The sequence below is a fragment of the Oratosquilla oratoria genome, chromosome 12 (genome assembly GCF_046742065.1).
Source record: "Oratosquilla oratoria isolate Oo_2021 chromosome 12, ASM4674206v1, whole genome shotgun sequence".
Classification (NCBI taxonomy): domain Eukaryota; kingdom Metazoa; phylum Arthropoda; class Malacostraca; order Stomatopoda; family Squillidae; genus Oratosquilla; species Oratosquilla oratoria.
This window is the reverse complement of record NC_134788.1, coordinates 28,706,582-28,726,581: the sequence shown is the minus strand read 5'-3', so window position 1 is coordinate 28,726,581 and position 20,000 is coordinate 28,706,582. Positions and strand designations below refer to the sequence as shown.

The 20,000-nt window shown below is 38.4% G+C and overlaps 2 protein-coding genes across 3 annotated transcripts in view; both read right to left on the bottom strand.

Moving 5' to 3' along the window:
• Window positions 1-3,406: 3,406 nt before the first annotated feature.
• On the bottom strand, window positions 3,407-5,412 carry LOC143031164 (uncharacterized). Its single transcript, XM_076194684.1, has 2 exons — window positions 5,119-5,412; window positions 3,407-4,708 (listed from the first exon to the last, which is right to left on the bottom strand). Exons 1-2 carry the CDS (start codon window positions 5,256-5,258, stop codon window positions 4,033-4,035), a joined length of 816 nt encoding a protein of 271 aa, XP_076050799.1. The 5' UTR covers window positions 5,259-5,412; the 3' UTR covers window positions 3,407-4,032.
• A 984-nt stretch (window positions 5,413-6,396) lies between these two features.
• Window positions 6,397-20,000, bottom strand: part of LOC143030635 (BTB/POZ domain-containing protein 2-like) — a 24,442-nt gene continuing 10,838 nt past the window's right edge. Inside the window, exons 2-4 of one of the 2 annotated variants that reach the window (XM_076193802.1) lie at window positions 10,649-10,806; window positions 10,300-10,536; window positions 6,397-6,704 (exon numbers count right to left, since the gene is read on the bottom strand). In XM_076193802.1, the coding sequence (XP_076049917.1) occupies window positions 6,579-6,704; window positions 10,300-10,536; window positions 10,649-10,786 (501 nt within the window). In that variant the 5' untranslated portion in view covers window positions 10,787-10,806 and the 3' untranslated portion in view covers window positions 6,397-6,578. The remainder of the gene's footprint in view (window positions 6,705-10,299; window positions 10,537-10,648; window positions 10,807-20,000) is intronic. The other variant, XM_076193803.1, reaches the window with a different exon arrangement.

The window sequence follows — 20,000 nt, the reverse complement described above, 5'->3', positions numbered from 1 at the left end:
CGGATAAAGCGTTAATGGACTATATAGTGGTGACCAAGAGTATGGTAGGAAGAGTTAAGGATGTACATGTTCTAAGGGGAGAGGGTGGGGGAATATCAGATCATTTTCTGGTGGAAGGTAAATTGAGAGTGGAGAATAGGTAGAGAAAGAGGAAAAGGCCAGAAAGTAGGGAGGTATTTAGAGTGAACTGCTTGAATGAGGAAAAAAGGAGAGTGAGTATAAGAAGAAGCTAGAAGAGGAGTGGGAGGGAGTAAAGGATAGAGTAGAACTAGGAGTGGAGGAGGAATGGGGATGGTTCAAGGAGGGAGTCATAAGGTGTGCAAAGATGGTGTGTGGAACAAGGAGGACGGGAGGAAATAGAAGGAAGGGCAGTGAGTGGTGGGATGAGGAAGCAAAGAAATTTGTAGAAAAGAAGAAACAGGCATTCATAGATTGGCTGCAAATTAGGACGAGGGAATCGTATGAGGTACAAAGTAAAGAGAAAGGAAGTTAAGCATAAGATAAAGGAAGCAAAGTGGAGAGCAGATGTGAAATGGGGTAAGAGTATGACAGAACATTTTGAAAGTAATAAAAAGATGTTTTGGAAGGAAATTAAAAGGGAAAAAGAAGGCGAATCAAGTAGAGAAGAAAAGGTAAAAGGTGCAGATGGAGAGATGATAATGGAAGAGAAGGCAGTGAGAGGAAGGTGGGCAGAGTATTTTAGGGAGTTGCTAAATGTGAAGGAGGATAGGGAAGGAAAGGTAGTTGTAGTGGGAAGCGCTAAGAAAATGAGAGTAATGAGTGGGGAAAATGGAGAAGTAAGGAAGGATGAGGTAAAAGCAGCTGTTAAGATGATGAGAGCAGGTAAGGCACCTGGTCTGGATGGATGCCATGCAGAATGTCTGAAGAAAGGAGGTACAGTTATGGTGGACTGGCTGGTGAGGTTATTAAATGTTTGTTTAAGAGAGTGTAGAGTGCCGGAGGACTGGAGAAGTGCCTGTATATTTCCGCTTTACAAGGGAAAAGGGGACAAGTGTGAGTGTAGTAGTTTCAGAGGGATCAGCTTGTTGAGTGTGGTTGGAAAGGCTTATGGGAGGGTCTTGATTGAGAGGATTAGGAGAGGAACAGAGGGAGTAATTGGTGAGGAACAGTGTGGGTTTAGGACAGGTAGGGGTTGTGTAGATCAGATTTTTGTGGTAAGACAGATATGTCAGAAAGCTATAGGAAATGATAAGGATGTTTTTTTTTTTGTTTTTTTTCTATGGATCTGGAAAAGGCGTATGACAGGGTAGACAGGAAGGCACTGTGGGAGGTACTGGAGTTATATGGGATAGGAGGAAAGCTGTTAAGAGCAGTCAAGAGTTTTTATAAGAGTAGTAGAGCTTGTGTTAGGATTAGAAATGGAGAGAGTGAATGGTTTGAGGTAAAGGTGGGACTTCGTCAGGGATGTGTTACGGTATGTCGCCCTGGCTGTTCAACCTTTACATGGATGGGGTAGTGCGAGAGGTGAATGCAAGGGTAGTGGGTCAGGGGTTGGAGATGATTAAAGAAAATGGAGAAAAATAAGAGGTGAGCCAGTTGTTGTTTGCGGACGACACTGAGCTTGTAGCAGGATCAGAGGAGGGATTGAGGAAGTTAGTGACAGAGTTTGAGAAGGTGTGTGAAAGCTGAAGATAAATGTGGGCAAAAGTAAGGTGATGAGATGTACAAGGAGAGAGAGTGACAGCAGGCTGGAAGTGAGTATAAAGGGTGAAACACTGGAAGTGGATAGTTTTAGATACTTTACAAAGGATTACAAAGGCGGAGCATGCCGACAGGAGACCTTTTGATCCATATCTTGGTCGGATGCAAAAAAATAAATAAATAAATAATAATAATAATAATAATAATAATAATAATGATAATAAATAAAAACTATAACAATGTAAATAACAAATAAAATACATAAATAAATGCATAGGTATAGTTAAAATAATCAACAGGTAAATAGTAAATGATGATAAATTGACATATAACTAATAATAGATGAAAATCACAGACAAATTATAACAAAACAAAAACAAATAATATAACATAAATTATTATCATTACAGCGTCTTACTTAGGTATTTATCTAAATGATTCTTAAAGCTTCGAACTGAACTACATTGCACTACCTGTGCAGGAAGTTTATTCCATTCATTAACTACACGAATGTAGCAGGGTGCGAATGTAGCAGGAAAAGGTGGAGTGGGGGTAGAATGTAGATTGAGAGAAGCGAGTAAATCCCTTAGTGGATTGAAAAGTGTAATGGGAAATGGACATATGGGAATGGATGCTTAGAGGAGGTTATATGAAGGAATAATTGTGCCAACAGCATTATACGGGGTAGAAACATGGAAAATGAGAGAGGAAGAGAGAAGGAGTTTGAATGTGTTTGAGATGAAATGTCTGAGAATTATGATAGGGGTTACTAGGCTAGATAGAGAGTGAAATAAGGAGGTGAGGAGGAGAACAGTGGTGGAAAGGGAGCTGGGAGATAGGGTTGATGAAAGAGTATTAGGATGGTTTGGACACTTGGAAAGAATGAGTAAAGAGAGATTAGTGAAAGGAGTGTGGAAGGCAGAGGTGGAAGGAGTGAATACGAGGGGGCGTCCTAGGATGAGATGGATGGATGGATGGGGTGAAAGGGGCATTGCAAAAGAGAGGAATGTCTGTGGAGGAAAGACAGGAGAGGACAGCATATAGGGGTGAATGGAGAGGGGTGTACAGATGATACTGTGATGCATAGGGAGGGGGGGAGGGGGTGGGCGATGAAGTATGTATGAGAAAAAAAATTGACGGAGCCCGAAAGGAATTTCTCCCGTACTTCTCCTTTTCTGCATTGGGGGGGTTGACGGAGAGGGAGGGTCGCCGAATTTATGGAGCGGCCTTGCTGTGGATGTGCTGTGTCTTGCGACACTACTTCTGACCCAGGGCAGTGGACAGGATGCAGGGATGACCCGTCATCCAGGAGGTGCCGAGATGAGAGGGAGGGAGGAGGGTGGAGGGGAGTGGAATATATAGGAAATGGAATGGGTGTGAATTGTTTCTATGCCTTTTTCTTTTTGGCTACCCCCCGTGTAGGGGGAAAAAGCTTTTGGCATATTTATGTATGTATATATATATATATATGTATACACACACACACACATATATATATATATATATATATATATATATATATAGATATATATGTATATATATATATGTCTAAATCGCTAAAATAGCATTGTTTAATTCCTCCATGTATTTTTCTTTCCTTATGGTTGCTAGCTTGGAAAATTAAGTTGTTTTTATTAGGAGAGAGTGTGACTGCATATCCTGTCAAGTGTCAATAGAAAAAAAATAATGCAATGGCTACTACCGAAAACATAAAAGATAAGGTTATTGAAACAAATATAGGAGTAGAAATAAATTTTATTTTACGCTCAATCATACAATGTCCCTTATATCGAAAATATTACAATTCTAATCGCAGAGTACACACGATTGCAGATATTACGAATGGCTGGAAGCATAAGCAGTTTACATAATCTATTTTCGCATGAATGAAAAAAATATGATTGGTATATTATCATTCAATATGTTTTATCATTTCTATTCACTCTATCTTATTATTACTATTTTCATTTTTTTTTTTTTTTTTTTTTTTTTTTTTGAAAGAGGAAAACAAATTTAATTAAGACGAAATGTCGACGGTTTGCAGGCTAGAGCGCGGTTGGCCGAGTCGTCACTGCAACACTCGTCAGCAGTTCAGCTCGAGAACCGAGGACGGCACTACACCCTCTCCCCCCCGTCTCTTGTCTACGGTGGCGCCCTTCACATGCTTGGCCGTGGCCGCTGCTCCTTTCACGTTTCATTCTTGCTGGAGCCAAACCATTCCAATCTGCTCAACGTCGCCATTAGCAACAGGACCCGCTCTCTCCTGTGACATGAATGACGCTCTCGTCCTTTCTTTTCCCTCTCGACAGCCAAACCCGAACGGACCTCACTTCCACAGAGCCGAGGGTACGCAGTGGCGTGCCTCCTTTCCTAACTACTTGTCGGCTCCCAGATATAAAAAGCACAGGAATGACCCCGTGAAAATGAAAGAGTTGCGTTCCCCACCCTCCTACTACCTCCACTGTGTCCACGATTTAACTTAATACATTTTTGGGAGTAAAACACAACTCTGTATTTCTTATCCTTCCGAAGGACAGCTGGCCTCGTAAAACTGAAATCATTATATCGAGACGTCGCTGAGCTTATCGTTTTTCCTTCGCCGTCCATTATATTAAGTGCTCCAGCACAGCCACCAGAAAAACCAATACAGTAAATATTCATGTGGTGAAGCTGAATCGTCGCATCACTCGAAAGACCTTCAAACAAGACGACTTCTGAAGACGAATTGTAATTCACGCAGGAACCAGATAAGCCCAGTACACAGCAAGAAAGCTCCTCCCTCTCCCTGAGCTTTGGGGCCCTCCTGTCTCCCCTGGTAGGATTGACAGGAGTGTCCTCTGGGAGGGTCGAGAGGTCGGCGCCCCTGATCGCCCCCTGGATGTGGAAGCACTCCGTGCGAGTCAGCACGTCCGTGCTGACCACGTTGTCGACGAACTCGTCGCAGGACATGTTCAGGAACCGCACCTCCTTCAGCAGGTCGTCCCCGATCTTCTGGCGCACTGCACTCCCTGACGGCTCCTCCTCCGGGCCTAGCTGGGCTCTTCCCCTGCAACGACAAGAGACACAGTGCCGCTCACAGAACGCATTAACCCATTAAACTCCGATGACAAGATGTCTTGTCATTTGGTCAAATAAAAAAAAAAAATTATAAAACACCAAAATGTTTGATCCAACACCAGAAAAATATGACGTCAGTCCTCCTCGCTTCGCTCGCGAGCTCGCGAGCGAAGCGAGGAGGACTGACGTCATATTTTTCTGGTGTTGGATCAAACATTTTGGTGTTTTATAATTTTTTTTTTTTATTTGACCAAATGACAAGACATCTTGTCATCGGAGTTGAACGCGTTAAAATGTCGGAGGTCGAGGGACGAATATCTAACCGCAGTTGCACTCTACGTCACGTTGAAAACAAGAGAGAATTGGCCACGAAGAGAGAGGACATGTACATGTATTTACCAGGCAATCAGTCCTTTGAAGGGGACAGCCTCGGAAGAGAAGCCGATGTCGTCGCTCTTTAGCAAAAACCTCAAGGCTTCTTTGCTCAGGTCAGACGCGGTCTCAGACGACATGACAGCATCAGGGTCACGACTCAGCATCAGTGGAGCAAAAGTCAAAATAGTTTGTTTCTACAGCCGTTGACGAGTCGAAGAGACAAAGAAGGGAAGATAGACAAAGAGAGAGAGAGGGAGATAATTATGGTGGGGGAGGGGGCAAAGGAGATACAGAGAAAAAAGAGAGACATGAAGGTGAAAAAGGAAGAAGGAGAGAGAGATATGGTGACAGAGGAAAATACACACACAGACACAAATATATATGTATACATACATATTATATATATATATATGTATATATATATATATTATATATATATATACACATATATATGTATATATATATACATATATATATATATGACTACACACACATTATATATATATATATATATATATATATATATGTATACTATATATATATATATACATATATATATGTATATATACACATATGCATATGTGTATATACACATATGTATATACATACGTATATATTTGTGTACATATATATATATACATATATACATATATATATATACAGATATATATAGATATATATACATATATATGTATGTATACATATGTATCTATATATATGTATACATGAACATACATACACATATACATGTATCCATATATATATATATGTGTGTGTGTATACATATGCATGTATGCACATATACATGTATACACACATATATGTACATATATATATACATATATATATATATATATATATATATATATATATACTGTATATATCTATGTATACATATATGTGTATATATATATGTATATATATATGTGTATATATATATATATGTATATATATATGTATATATATATGTATATATATATACATATATACATATATATACACACACACACACACATATATATATATATATATATATATATATATATATATATATATATATATATATGTATATTATATATATATATATATATGCATGAGAAATCACATAAACTCGTGATTCTAAATATGCGGAAAAACCACCAAGGAAAAAGAAAAACTGATGACCAAGCGCTTTCGTCTATTCAGACATCCTCATGTACCCTGAGGATGTCTGAATAGACGAAAGCGCTTGGTCATCAGTTTTTCTTTTTCCTTGGTGGTTTTTCCGCATATATATATATATAATATTATAATCACTGTAGAGGTAATATTCAATATGCATCTTGACACATCGAACAAGATGGGTTGTAATTCTGCAATTCAAATGAATGATCTCAATAGCTAGTTCAATTAACATTAGACCACTAGCTATTACTTTGGACCATGTTTGAAGACAAGAAGGACACCACCTGTCGTCTGGCGAGGCGACTCAGCTGTGATGACGGTTACAAGTTCAGGCGATAGAGAGAGAGTACCTCAATGCACTTGTCCTTCAGCTGCTCGTCTCCGTAAAAGACCGAGGTTTCCAGGGCTGCCAGCGTCGTCTCCTTCCTCAGGTTTGAAAGAATGTACTGAAAAAACGAAAAACAAATAAAAATAATGATAATAAAAAGAAAAGAAATATATATATATATATATATATATATATATATATATATATATATATATATATATATATATATATATATATATATATATATATATGTTGAGACATTCTGACAGGTTGATGTAAGCGGAATAGGAAACACAGGAGAAACACAGGAGAAACTAGTCAGGAATAAACTCAAGACTAAGACTCCTGTGTTTCCTATTCCGCTTACATCATATATATATATATATATATATATATGTGTGTGTGTGTGTGTGTGTGTGTGTGTGTGTGTGTATAGTCATGTGTATGCATACATATGGCAAGATTTTTCTCCCTTAGAAGGGAGGTAGCCAAAGTCAAAAGGCATAATTCCACTCCCATCCATTTCATCCCCACCCACCCCACTCAAGTTCACCTCCTATTTCCCTCCATCTTTTCTTCACCCCACCATCCATCCCCTCATGCAGACAAAGAGCAGATGGGGAGAAGTTCCTTTGGCCTGTGTCATTCACATATAACACTCCCTAACCCCTCATCCCCTTCCATGCATCACAGCATCATCCATACACAGCCATTCTCCACTCACCTCTACCTTCTGCCTTCTCCCTTCCTTCCTCAACAGACATTCCCCTCTTTCCCAATGCCCCTTTTTACCCTATCCATCCATCTCATTCTAGGTCGTCCCCTGAAAATCATTCCCTCCACCTCAGCCTTCCACACTTCTTTTGCTAATCTTTCTTCACTCATTCTTTATGTCTCCAAACCATCCCAATATTCACTCATCAACACTATCTTACATCTCTTCTTCAACCTTTGCTCTCCTTACCACCTCCACATTTCTCACTCTATCCAGCCTAGTAACCCCTACCATATTTCTCAGACCTTACATCTCAAACAAATATAAACTCTTCCTCTCTCATGTTCTATTTCTCTGCCCCACACAGTGCTGTCGGCACAATAACCCCTTCATAAAATCTCCTCTTAGCATCCATTCCCAAATGTCTATTTCTAATTCCACTTTTCAATCCCCCAAGGGATTTACTTGCTTTTCTCAATCTACATTCTACCTCCACATCCACTCCTCCCTTTCGCGCCACATTCCAATTTGCTGCCATCCTCTCCCCTTGTACATCTCATACTTTTACCCACATTTACCTTCCCAAACTCTCACTAACTCCCTTAATCCTTCCTCTGGTCCTGCTTCAAGATTAGTATCATAAAAAAAAAAACAGACTTATCTCCCATTTTTCTCCATTTTCTTTAACCATCTTCAATCCCTGACCCATTGCCCTTGCATTTACCTCCCACACCACCCTACCTATTTACACATTAAATAGCCACGGCGACATAACACATCCTTAACCCATTAAACTCCGATGACAAGATGTCTTGTCATTTGGTCAAATAAAACAAAAAATCATAAAACACCAAAATGTTTGATCAAACATTTTGGTGTTTTATGATTTTTTGTTTTATTTGACCAAATGACAAGACATCTTGTCATCGGAGTTGAGTGGGTTAAGGCAATCCTATCTTCACCACAATCCACTCGCTCTCTCCATTTCTAATTCCAGCACAGGCTCTACTACTCATGACTGCTCTTACCAGCATTCTTCCTATCCCATATATCTACAAAACCTTCCACAGTGTCTTCCTGTCTACCTTGTCATAAGCCTTTTTCAAATCCATAAATGTCCAAAACACAGCCTTTTCCTTTGCTAAAGCTTTCTCACATATATGTCTTACCACAAAAAATCTGATCCATGCAACCCTTACCTTTCCCAAACCTACACTGTTACTTACCAATTACTCCCTGTGCTCCTCTCCTAAGCCTCTTCATCAAAACCCCCATATGCCTTCCCAACTACACTCAGCAAACTGATCCCTCTGAAACTACTACACTCAAAATTGTCCCCATTTCCTTTGTAAAACGGAACTATACAGGCACTCCTCCAGTCCTCCGGCACTCCACCCTCTTTTAGATGAACAATAAACAACCTCATCAGCCAGTCCACCACCACTGTACCTGCCTGTTATAGACACTCCGCATGACACCCATCTAAACCAGCTGCCTTACCTGCACTCATCAATTCAATAACTGCTTTCACTTCATCTTTTCTTATATCTCACCCATTTTCCTCATTCATTTTTCTTAGCATTTCCCACTGCAACCACCTTTCCCTTTCTATCCTCTTTCCCATTTAGCAATTCCCTAAAATACTCTGCCCATCCTCCTCTTACCGCAACCTCTTCCATTATCATCTCTCCATCTGCATCTTTTACATTTTACTCTCTACTTCATTCACCTCCCCTGTCCCTCTTGACTTTCTTCCAATACACATTTCATTACTTTCAAAATTTTCTGTCATACCCTTCCCCCATTTCATACCTGCTTTCCTCTTTGGATCCTTTATCTTATGTCTAACTTCTAACCTCTCATGTTTCTCTTGTTCTATTTTGCAACCAATCTGTGAATGCTCATTTCCTCTTTTCTACAACCTTCTTTGCTTCATCATCCTACCACTCACTACCCTTCCTTCTATTTCCTCCCATCCTCCCTCCTTGTTCCACACACCATATTTGCACACCTTATGACTCCCTCCTTGGAACATCCCCATTCCTCTTCCACTTCGAGTTCTACTCCTTCACTTCCTCCCAATCTTCTCTCAGTTTCTTCTTGTACCCCTTCTCCTTTTCATTTAGAAACATTACTCTAAGCACCTCCCTACCTTCTGTACTTTTCCTCTTTCTCCACTCTCAACTTACCTACCACCAAAAAATCATATGAGGAGAGACTAGCAAAACTTGAGCTACAGACATTAGAGCAAAGAGGAGAAAGAGGAGACTTGATAACTATTCATAGAATCATGAAAGGCATAGAAACTATTGATAGAGAGTATATAATAAAGTGGAATAGTAAAGATACAAGAGGACACAGAAAGGAAATCAAGAGAGTTATGGAAGAGACCAGAAAAAGAACAGCTTTCACCAAAGGGTAATAGACATTTAGAACACGTTAGATGAAAATGTGGTGTGTGCAAAAACAATACATGAATTTAACAAGAGTCTCGATAAAACGAGATATGAAGACAGGACACCATGAGCATAGCTCCCCTTCCCATAAAATACATATTATATATAGATATATATATACATATACATATGAATATGCATGTGTAAGTTGCAAGATTATAGATTGAGGACATATTTTTGTGGCAAGAATATTCTCTAAACCCATTAGTTTGCACCAAACTATAAAGCAACTTGCAGTTTTGTTCTGACAATCAATATATACAAAAAAAAAAGACTGAAAAATGCAATTATATGGGCTTGAGAGTATTGGGGGCTATTGATTTTTTTTTTTTGGGAGGGGGGGGGGTGTTAAGCCCCTACATAACCCCTCCATGGCTACAGGCCTGGGTGGATGGGCTCCAGCTATGTTCCACCCATCAACGGCATTATTTCATATACACAGCTGCATGCAGCAATTCAACAAGATGAAACTTGTAGATAGATCATTCAGATAATTTGAGGAAGATCAGACAGGATAACTAGAGCAAATGGATCCCCCATACCTGCAGACAAGTTTTCCTTGCAGTTTCCATCAGGTACTTGTGGGCCAGGGCGTGCACCTCAAGTGCCTCCTCAACAGACTCCAGGTCCAACTGGTCCAGGTACGTGTGATCCAGAAGCTTCCGGAAGACCTCATGGGGATCCTCTGGAAGGTTGAGCTGCTTACTGGTAGTAGCCATGGGTCCCATCAGCATGTCGCCGAATACGGGGGACTTCATGGAGAGGATCAACCTGTGGGCCTGAGGGAGTCACAGATCACGTCCAAAGCCTTCCTCGGGGGCAACACATGTGAAAGCACCAGCCACCTTGCTCAAGGAGTGCAAGATGTTCAAGGCAAGTATCCACACTTACCTTGATGCAAACCCCTTCTGGAAAGATGATGTCCAAGTCGCTGTACTCGCCTGAGGTGTACAAGTACTTCAAGCATTCCATGTTGCCATTCAAGACCATCTGCCATGGCTGGCCACCCAAGGTTCCTGTTTCGACCATGTTAACTCTTCAGTTGCTGCCTGGAAATGTCAACTGATTTAGCTGTGCCTTAACAAAGGTGCTTGGTCGGTCAGTGGCAGCCTCCCTCCCTATCAACAATATATGACATATTTCTCATTTATTTCGTATCATTTGCATTTTTCTTATAGTGTGTACCTATCCATTGTACTCTATTATTAAGGTTAATCCTCATAATGTCTTATTAAAGATGAAAAGTTGTAATAAATGGAAGATTATGGAAACCTAATTCACCCTCATTCTCTTAAAGGAAAAACAATTACTGGAAGAGCTGAAAATGCTACAAAGAAGTTCGACAACTATAAGAATACTATACAAGCACGCACGCACACGCACACATAGAATTCACTACAGCGGTCCGAGTTCAAACCCCACCCAGAGCTGAAATAATTTCAGTATTGCTGTGCTGCTAGTCGTTACTCCAACTCTCGTGGGTGGGGAGTTTGTGGTATGTCTGTGTGTAAGCTCACAGCATTACCCACAGATCAGTCATATATGAGCTCTGAGCTCTCTTCTGGGAGGGAAATAACTGCCACTCATGATTCAACACATGATCCATGACCATGGTGAACCACACACACACATACACACACACACACGCACACACACACACACACACACACACACGCACACACACATATATATATATATATACATATATATATATATGTCTGTGTGTGTGTCTGTGTGTGTGTATTTACCTAGTTGTATTTTACAGGAAGAGAGCTATACTCGTAGTGACCCGCTTTTGTATCTTTCCGCATCCAGTTTGTCAATAAAATCTTGGATAGTTTTAGCATTCACTGTTTCCTCATTCTGTTTGCTCCAGATATCTATCACTCTGTGTGTATATTAACCTAATTGTATTATACAGGAGGGGGAGCTATGCTCATGGTGTCCCGTCTTCATATCTCGTTTTGTCTAGACTGCTTTTAAATTCGTGTATTGTTTTTGCACACACCACTTTCTCATCTAGCTTGTTCCAAACATCTATCACCCTGTGGGGAAAGCTGTTCTTTTTCAGGTCTCTTCTATAACTGTCTTTCTTGATTTTCTTTCCGTGTCCTCTTGTATCTCTACTATCCCATTTTATTAGATCCTCTCTATCAATACTTTCTATGCCTTTCATGATTCTATAAATAGTTATCAAATCTCCTCTCTCTCTTCTTTGCTCTAATATCTGTAGCTAAAGTTTTGCTAGTCTCTCCTCATAGGATAGTTCTGAGAGTGTTGGTGGCAATTTTGTAATTGCTCTTTGTATTCTTGCAAGTTTTGTTATACATCTTTTTGTACTTGGCGACCACATTGTCACTGCATATTCCAATCCTGGTCTTATCAAAGTGACTAGCATTTTCTTCACCATTTCTTCATCCAGGTATATAAATGCCACTTTGATTGTTCTTATCATTGTGTGTGCTTATATGTAAACATAAAAGGCACAGATGGACAGATGTTAACAGAAGAAGATGCATTAAGAGGAAGGTGGGCAGATTATTTTAGAGCACAAATGAATAAGGAGGAGGATATGGAGGGGTTAATGATAACATTGGGAGGTGCAAAGAAAATCAGTGATGGCAGAGAAAAAAGGAGGAAAAAAAAAAAAAAGATGAGGTGCAAATAGTTTTGAAAATGATGACAGCAGGTAAAGCACCTGGATTAGATGGATGTCATGCAGTGTCTAAATAAGGGAGGTACAATTATAGTGGACTAGCTAGCGAGGTTGTTTAATGTGTGTCTAAGGGAGGATGAAATGCTGAACAACAGGAGTAGTGCCTGTATAGTTCTGCTTTACAAAGGAAAAGGGCACCAATGATGAGTGTAGTAGTTTCAGAGGGATCAGTTTGTTGAGTGTAGTTCGGAAAGTATATGGGATGGATTTCATTAAGAAGCTTAGGAGAGGAACAGAGGTAGTAATTGGCCAAGAACAGTGTGGGTTTAGGAAAGGATGGGGTTCCATGAAACAGATTTTTGTGATGAAGCACATATGTGAGAAAGTTTTAGGAAAAGGTAAGGTTGTTTTTGGGCTTTTATAGATTTGGAAAAGGATTATAAGAGAGTAGACAGTAAGACATTGTGGGAGGTTTTGCAGATATATGGGATTGGATGAAAGCTGTTATGGGCTGTCAAGAGTTTTTATGACATTAGTCGAGGATGTCAGAATTGGGAATGGAAAAAGTGAGTGGTTTGAGGAAAGGTGGGACTGTGATAGGCATGTGCCCATGGATGAGATGGTGTGGGAGGTAAAGGTGAGGGTAATGGGCAGGGAATTGGAGATGGTTAAAGAAAATAAAGACAAGTGGGACGTGAGCCAGTTGTTGTTTGCTGAAGACACTGTGCTTGTGGAAGGGCCAGAGGAGGAATTATGGGAGTTAGTGGTGGAGTTTGAGAAGGCATGCAATAAGAGAAAGTTGAAGGTAAATATGGATAGAAGTAAAGTGATAAGATGTACAAGGAGAGAGGATGGCAGCGAGTTGGAAGTCAGACTTACAGGATAGAGGCTAGAGGAAGTGGATAACTTTAGATATTTAAAGTCACATGTGACAGGAAAGGGAGGAGTGATGGTGATGGAAGAAGTAAATGCCGGGAGGGGATGTCAATTATGATACATCAAAGTAATACGTGATTTTCTTGGCAGAAATTAACAAAAAAGTTGCTAAAACCAATTCACTAATGAAGTCACAAAGATATGCCATGTTGGTTCTGATAAATGGTGAGGTTGAAGTAATAAAAGGATGATAAATTAGTCTAGTCTAACCTAACCTAATCTAACTAACCTGCATAGCCTAACCTATATTTAGTAATTCAACACCTTAAATTCTAAAGATTATTTGGGTCATTGTCGTCGTCATGGATGCTGACACCATGATTATCATTGTACCTCGGGCGATTAACAGACGATGGCAGAACCCCGTTTTCTTTCATAATGTCTCAACTGTATCCTAGCAGCTTCATTCGTCAGTAGATTTGCTTGTAGCAAGGTGTTTTATTTATTTCCACCAAGGAAATCACCTATTACTTTCATATATCATAATTCATAGAATTAATATTTAATTTTCTAATGCTAAATTGCGTACATGTGCCCAATTAAAAAAAATCCTAACATTTCATTTTTGACTCAGTGAAAAAGTTTTAACTTAAATGTGATAAGTTGTGATAAGATATCACCTAAAAGCAGTATATTAGAATGCAGTCAAAATGTCCTGAATCTAGGACATTTTGGACATGGATGTTTCTGCAACCTAGGACGTTTGGGCTGGTGCATGGACATAAGTTCACAGTAGAAAATTGCCCCTAAAAATTAGAACTGATATAAGTTATTTATTTCACATTCATAAAAAAAATGTACCAGGTACATTGGGCCTTTGCATACCTGTGAAGTAGCCAATCTATCACAATTTTGTTCACTTCATATTTATAAGTTTAGATTTTTGTCAGTACGTATCTATTGAAAAAAAAAAAACAATGATAGTATATAATCCATAATATACCTGATAGTAACATGATAAATAGGCACGCTGGGTTCCCCCAAGGTACCACATGACAATGAATGTACCAAGCTAGTCATTGGGCTTCTACCTAAGCTGACTACATATTCATGAGTTGATATCTTAAGAAAGTCAATACACATTTATCAATCAAAAGCAAAAATATTCAAGGTATGTAGCAGCCATAGCCGATAATTTTTTTTTCTGAAGAATAGATCCACAAGAATTTCCCCACATTTATCATAAAAATTAACCAAGATATGACAAGCATTGTATTCGTAACATGCTTTGGCCCAGTAAAGATACTGTTACTGATACTGTAAATGAACTTCAGCTTGGTTATTACTACGATTTGAACTTGTTTACCAACACAGAGTGTAACTCAGAGAATGTTCAATGGGTGGCTTCAGGTACATCATAGAAGATGTGTTTTTTAAGGGGTAACTTAATTAGATAATACAAATTTCCACGAGCCTTGGGGTCTTAAAAATTGCCAATTAAGCATAATTATTTAGTAGAGTCTGACAACCTGAAATAAACCACAAAATATGTAGATATTTTGCTTAATCTATATAGGTGGTATCACTAGACCATGACGACAACTGATTGAACAATTGCCAGTTCGCGATTTTTTCGGACAAATGGTAAATATATGCCAAGAAGAGGCGTATTTAGCATATTTTATTTTATCTTATTTTATTTACTCTAGGCTAGATAGAGCGAGAAATGAGGAGGTGAGGAGGAAAACAGGGGTGGAAAGGGAGTTGGGAGATAGGTTGATGAAAGAGTATTAGGATGGTTTGGACACATGGAAAGAATGAGTGAAGAAAGACTAGTAAAAGAGGTATGGAATGCAGACGTGGAGGGAGTGAACATGAGGGGACGTCCTAGGATGAGGTGGATGGATAGGGTGAAGGGGGCTTTGGGGAAGAGGGGAATCTCTGTTGAGGAAGGACGGGAGAGGACAGAAGACAGGGGTGAATGGAGAATGGTTGTATATGGATGATGTTGTGATGCATGAGATGGGGGGTGAAGTAGTATGTATGAGCAAAATTTGACGCAGCCCGAAGGGATTTCTCCCCGTCTTCTCCTTTTATGCATGGGGGATGGAGATGGGGGGTGGCCGATTAAATGAAGCGGCCTTGCTGTGGATGTGCTGTGTCTGGCGACACTGCTTCTGACCCAGGGCAGTGGACAAGGTGCAGGGATGACCCGTCATCCAGGAGGTGCTAAGATGAGAGGGAGGGTGTAGGGGTGTGGAGTGTATTCAGGGATGGAATGGGTGGGAATGATTTTATGCCTTTTCCTTTTTGGCTACCTCCCTTGTAAGGGTGAAAAAGCCTTGGTATATGTATGTATGTATGTTTTTTTTTTTTTTTTTTTTTAGACTTTCAGAAACAATATCGGTTTTACCTCCATTTACTCCTGGGTACATTATTCCATATGTATGTTTACTATATGTCTGTTTTGGAGCTATGCTCATAGGACATGAATTTCCTGCATGTTGTTGGCCTAAATTATTTCTTATCTTTTATTACACTCACAGACGTACAATTTTCATATCAATTTATTCTAAATTTCTACTGTTGCAGTATGTATAAGTTGAATTTACATGAGGTAGATGATGTAGATGTAGGTATGGAGTTGTAGTCTTTATATCGACAGCTCCTCGAGGATTATTTTTGTTTTTCTTTATATCTTACTGACGTAGAGTTTTTCTTGTGTTTCCCTTTTCTATCCACATTCTATATAGTATTTCTTTGTATTCTATAAATTGCTTTTCTTGATTTTTGATTCCGGGTGCCAATAATATGTCAGAAAGACTTCATAAAGGCATAATGTAGCTGCCTGCGTCATGCGATTATTTCTAATTTAGTGGCCGTCGACTATGTCAGTTAATAAGGGGGGGGGGCACCCCCGAAAATTCCTTGGGGTCATATCTCGTTTCTGGTTCATTCAATTGCGTTGGAATTTTAATATGTTGTTTGCTGGTGTAAAGGAATGCTATTCAGTAAATGTAATCAAATTTGGTTGAATGATAGTGGCTACAAAAAATACGTATATATATTTTTTTACCTCAAAATTAATTTTTCATTTAATTGCTTTGAAAAATTTATCATAGAAACTGTTCATATTTCATATATCTACATTTTGTAGGAATTAGTTTTCAATTTGTTTTAGTCTTTAAAATAGAATTTTAGGGGGGCTCCTGAATCCCCCCCCCTCTTTTTTTTTTTTTTACAAACTAAAACATTTAATTTCTACAAAAGTATATATATATTTTTGTTGAAGTATAAAATGATACCTAACGTAAGTTGATCAGCGTTTTTACCGATTTTGAGAGAGTATTTAAAGTTCAGAAAACAACATTTCGAGATATCGGCTTCTATTTTTTTTTCTATTTTTTCCTTATCCTGCCACGTGTATTCATCTCATTGGCATGAATTTTTCACATGTGATTGTATATACATTGTTAACTTAGTGGAGAATGATGAGGCATTTGGTCCCCCTATCTAAAAGGGATTTTACACGGTCAGACATGTTGGCCAACACGTTTGACAACACGATGTTTGAGAGTATGCCTGAACATGTGAAAGGGGTAAACACGTTGGACCAACGTGTTGGACGGATATCTGAACGGGCCCGACTTTTGTGGGCGGAGCTTGCTCGTTCTGCAAGAACGTCTGAGCACGCATCAGTCTCCAACCGTCCTACATGCATAGAGTGCTTAAATCTTGCGGAGGTAACATCTATATAGCCGCTCGATCCTTCAGTGACCGAGTTGCCGATTGTTTCCAAAATGAATGATGATACGTGTGCCGTTAAGGACAAGGAGAGGGAAATTATGGTGGACTTCATTGACATATATAGGAAGCATATAGCATTGTGGTAGGTGAAATCGAAAGAATACTCTAATAGGAATCTAAGAAATAAAGGTATAGATGAATTGCATGGAAAGCTAAAAGAACTTGACCCTCAATGCACGCCGGGTGATATGATGAAAAAAAAAAAAAAAAAAATCAACTGTCTTCGTAGTTCTTTTAGAAGGGAACTGCGAAAATATGAGATCTCCAAGATGTCTGGCAAATCAACTGCTGAAATATAGACACCCACTCTATGGTATTTTGAAGACATGACGTTCTTATGTCATCAAGACGTGCCACGAGAAAGTATATCAAGTTTGCATTCTGTTGATGAAGAGGTGTGTTGTAATGATTTGGCCTCTTATTTTATTTCATTATTATTATTCTTTTTTTTGTCATGGGTAGATGATTTTATTCAGTTTTATGGGCACTTTCATATAATCAGTGATTTTCAAAATGTGCCTGACTTTTTTGGTATATTAGTTTGAAGTTTCATACAACTCTGGATTACAAAACATGTTTTCATTAAGATTCCAAGAGGACACCCTAGCTTTGAGGGTTAAACTTGAGCCATACATAGGGGTAAATGAAGCATTTGATTCATGAATCAGTTAAACTTATCATAATCATCTTATTTATTTACTTTGGAAAGAAAGATTACAGTACAATATGTTACACAATTTTAGCCATACTGTGTAGATTTGGAGGTGTGCATTACTCTGTAGACTAGGTCTAACTTGCCTATTTTCGTGATTTATACGAAGTCCTTTTGTCATGCTACTGCACCCAAAGTTACAAAGTAATCCTTAAATCTATCTCTTAGTACCTTTGTAATCTCAGGATAATTTCATGAGCCTTGACCGTTTTGCAAACCTGCTAAATAATTAGGATTTGCAGGTAAACCTGGCAAGATAACTTTCCTTACTCTATATCCTCCCTATGAAAGCACTCCTCTGGGAAATAGTCTGAAGGGCATGTTTTACGAAAATAGTTATGAAGGACAAGAGATGCCATAACTACCTTTTCAATAATTGTCATTTTGAGATTTATGCAAGTGTGGAAAATTCTAAACCGGGAAGCAATAATGCCGAAGGCATTTTCTGTCACTCTCCGTGCCCTTGAAAGTCTGTACTTGTCTTTCGTTATCTAGGTCCTTTTGAGAATAAGGTTTCAGGAAATCGGGACTTAATGCAAATGCCTCATCACCCACGAAAACATAATTTATGGTAAAACACAGACGACAAGATTCTTGTCGTCATTTGGTAAAAAAAAAAAAAAAAAAAAAATCATAATAAAACACCAAAATGTTTGATCAAACAGCACCAGAAAAATATGACGTCAGGCAAGGACTGACGTCATATTTTTCTGGTATTTATTTCTACAGGAAATATTTTGTTTTTCATTTTTCGTACAACCCCCCTCCACACTCCCCTAACCTCAGGGTTGGCGGTAAACCGAGTAACAATTTTGAATAAAATATGAAATTTGGATTTCTGATACCCTGACGTGAGAAATTAATAAACTCTCGTCAATATATCCTAACCTGTCACTACCTACACTTAGGTTAGGTAAGATCCCCCCCCCCCCCGCCCAATACTAAAACACGGTTAGAGTAACTTATTCATTTATAGCAATTCAGTTAAAAGAGCCACATGAAATGAGTTATAAGTAATTTAATTACCTTAGGTTATGGTGAACGACGCTAATTCTATAACATTTCGTGAAACTTCTAATATCTCAGAAGTATCATGAAAATATACTAATACAATGAGGTATTAACCAGAGATCAGCATGTAGAACAAACAATTCGTACCAATTCGTAAGCTTACATGAAAAAGAAACAGTAAAAACAATGGACGCCTGAACAAATAAAATGAAAATTATCTGAGAAATAAAAAGTCAAAGGAGTGGGTGAATAAAAATTACAAAGAGAAAGAAGTAATAATGATAATAATAATGATAATAATAATGATAATAATAATAATAATAATAATAATAATAATAATAATAATAATAATAATAATAGTAATAATAATGATAATTAATTATAATAATAATAATAATAACAATAATAATAATGATAATAATAATAATAATGATAATAATAATAATAATGATAATAATGATAAAAATGATAATAATAATAAAAATAATAAATCGGACTATGATGAAGGGTGCAATAGTACAGATAACTGGACATAAATCTTTATAATTTTTTTTGCATATGTCCACACCCACCTAATAATCAAGGATGTCAGATATATATGTGTGAATCTTGTGAATCCGTTATTGGTTTGTATAGCTAATTACTTGGTCTTCATGTGTCAGGGAACACCTCCCCCCCTCTTCTATCTCTCTACACACACACACACAGTATTGGCAAGCAAGCGAGTGAATTTTGGAAGAAATGGCACCAGAGGCCCATAAATAATGCTTTAAAATATTCATGTCCATCACATTAAGTGTGAGAGCAAAAAAATAATCTTGTCAACCTTACCTTACCTAGCCATATCTATAGCAAGGTTAGGTTAGACTCAACTCCCCCCCCCTCCCACGTTCTATCAACAATTTAAACAATGCACATGATGGGAGTATCTTCTTGATTTGTGGTTATTCGATTAAAACAGTCACTTCATATCAATTGTTATTATCTTCTCGTGAAAACTGATTCATACTCGTTCCAATATCATTTGTAAATTACGAAGACAACATAATACTACTTTCTGGTTAGGTTATGGAGAATATAGATTTACACACTAATACTTTTTTAAGAACTTCCGATATAAATTTACTTACTAATATTTTGTGAAGCAATGGTTCCTCTTGTGAGCCATCTCACTACATGTA

Bases quoted from the DNA above. Each gene is read 5' to 3' on its own strand.
- LOC143031164 (XM_076194684.1), bottom strand. From the start codon at position 5,258: ATGCTGAGTCGTGACCCTGATGCTGTCATGTCGTCTGAGACCGCGTCT. The intron at 4,709-5,118 runs GTAAATACATGT...TTGTCGTTGCAG, and splicing joins TTCAAAGGACTGATTGCCTG to GGGAAGAGCCCAGCTAGGCC.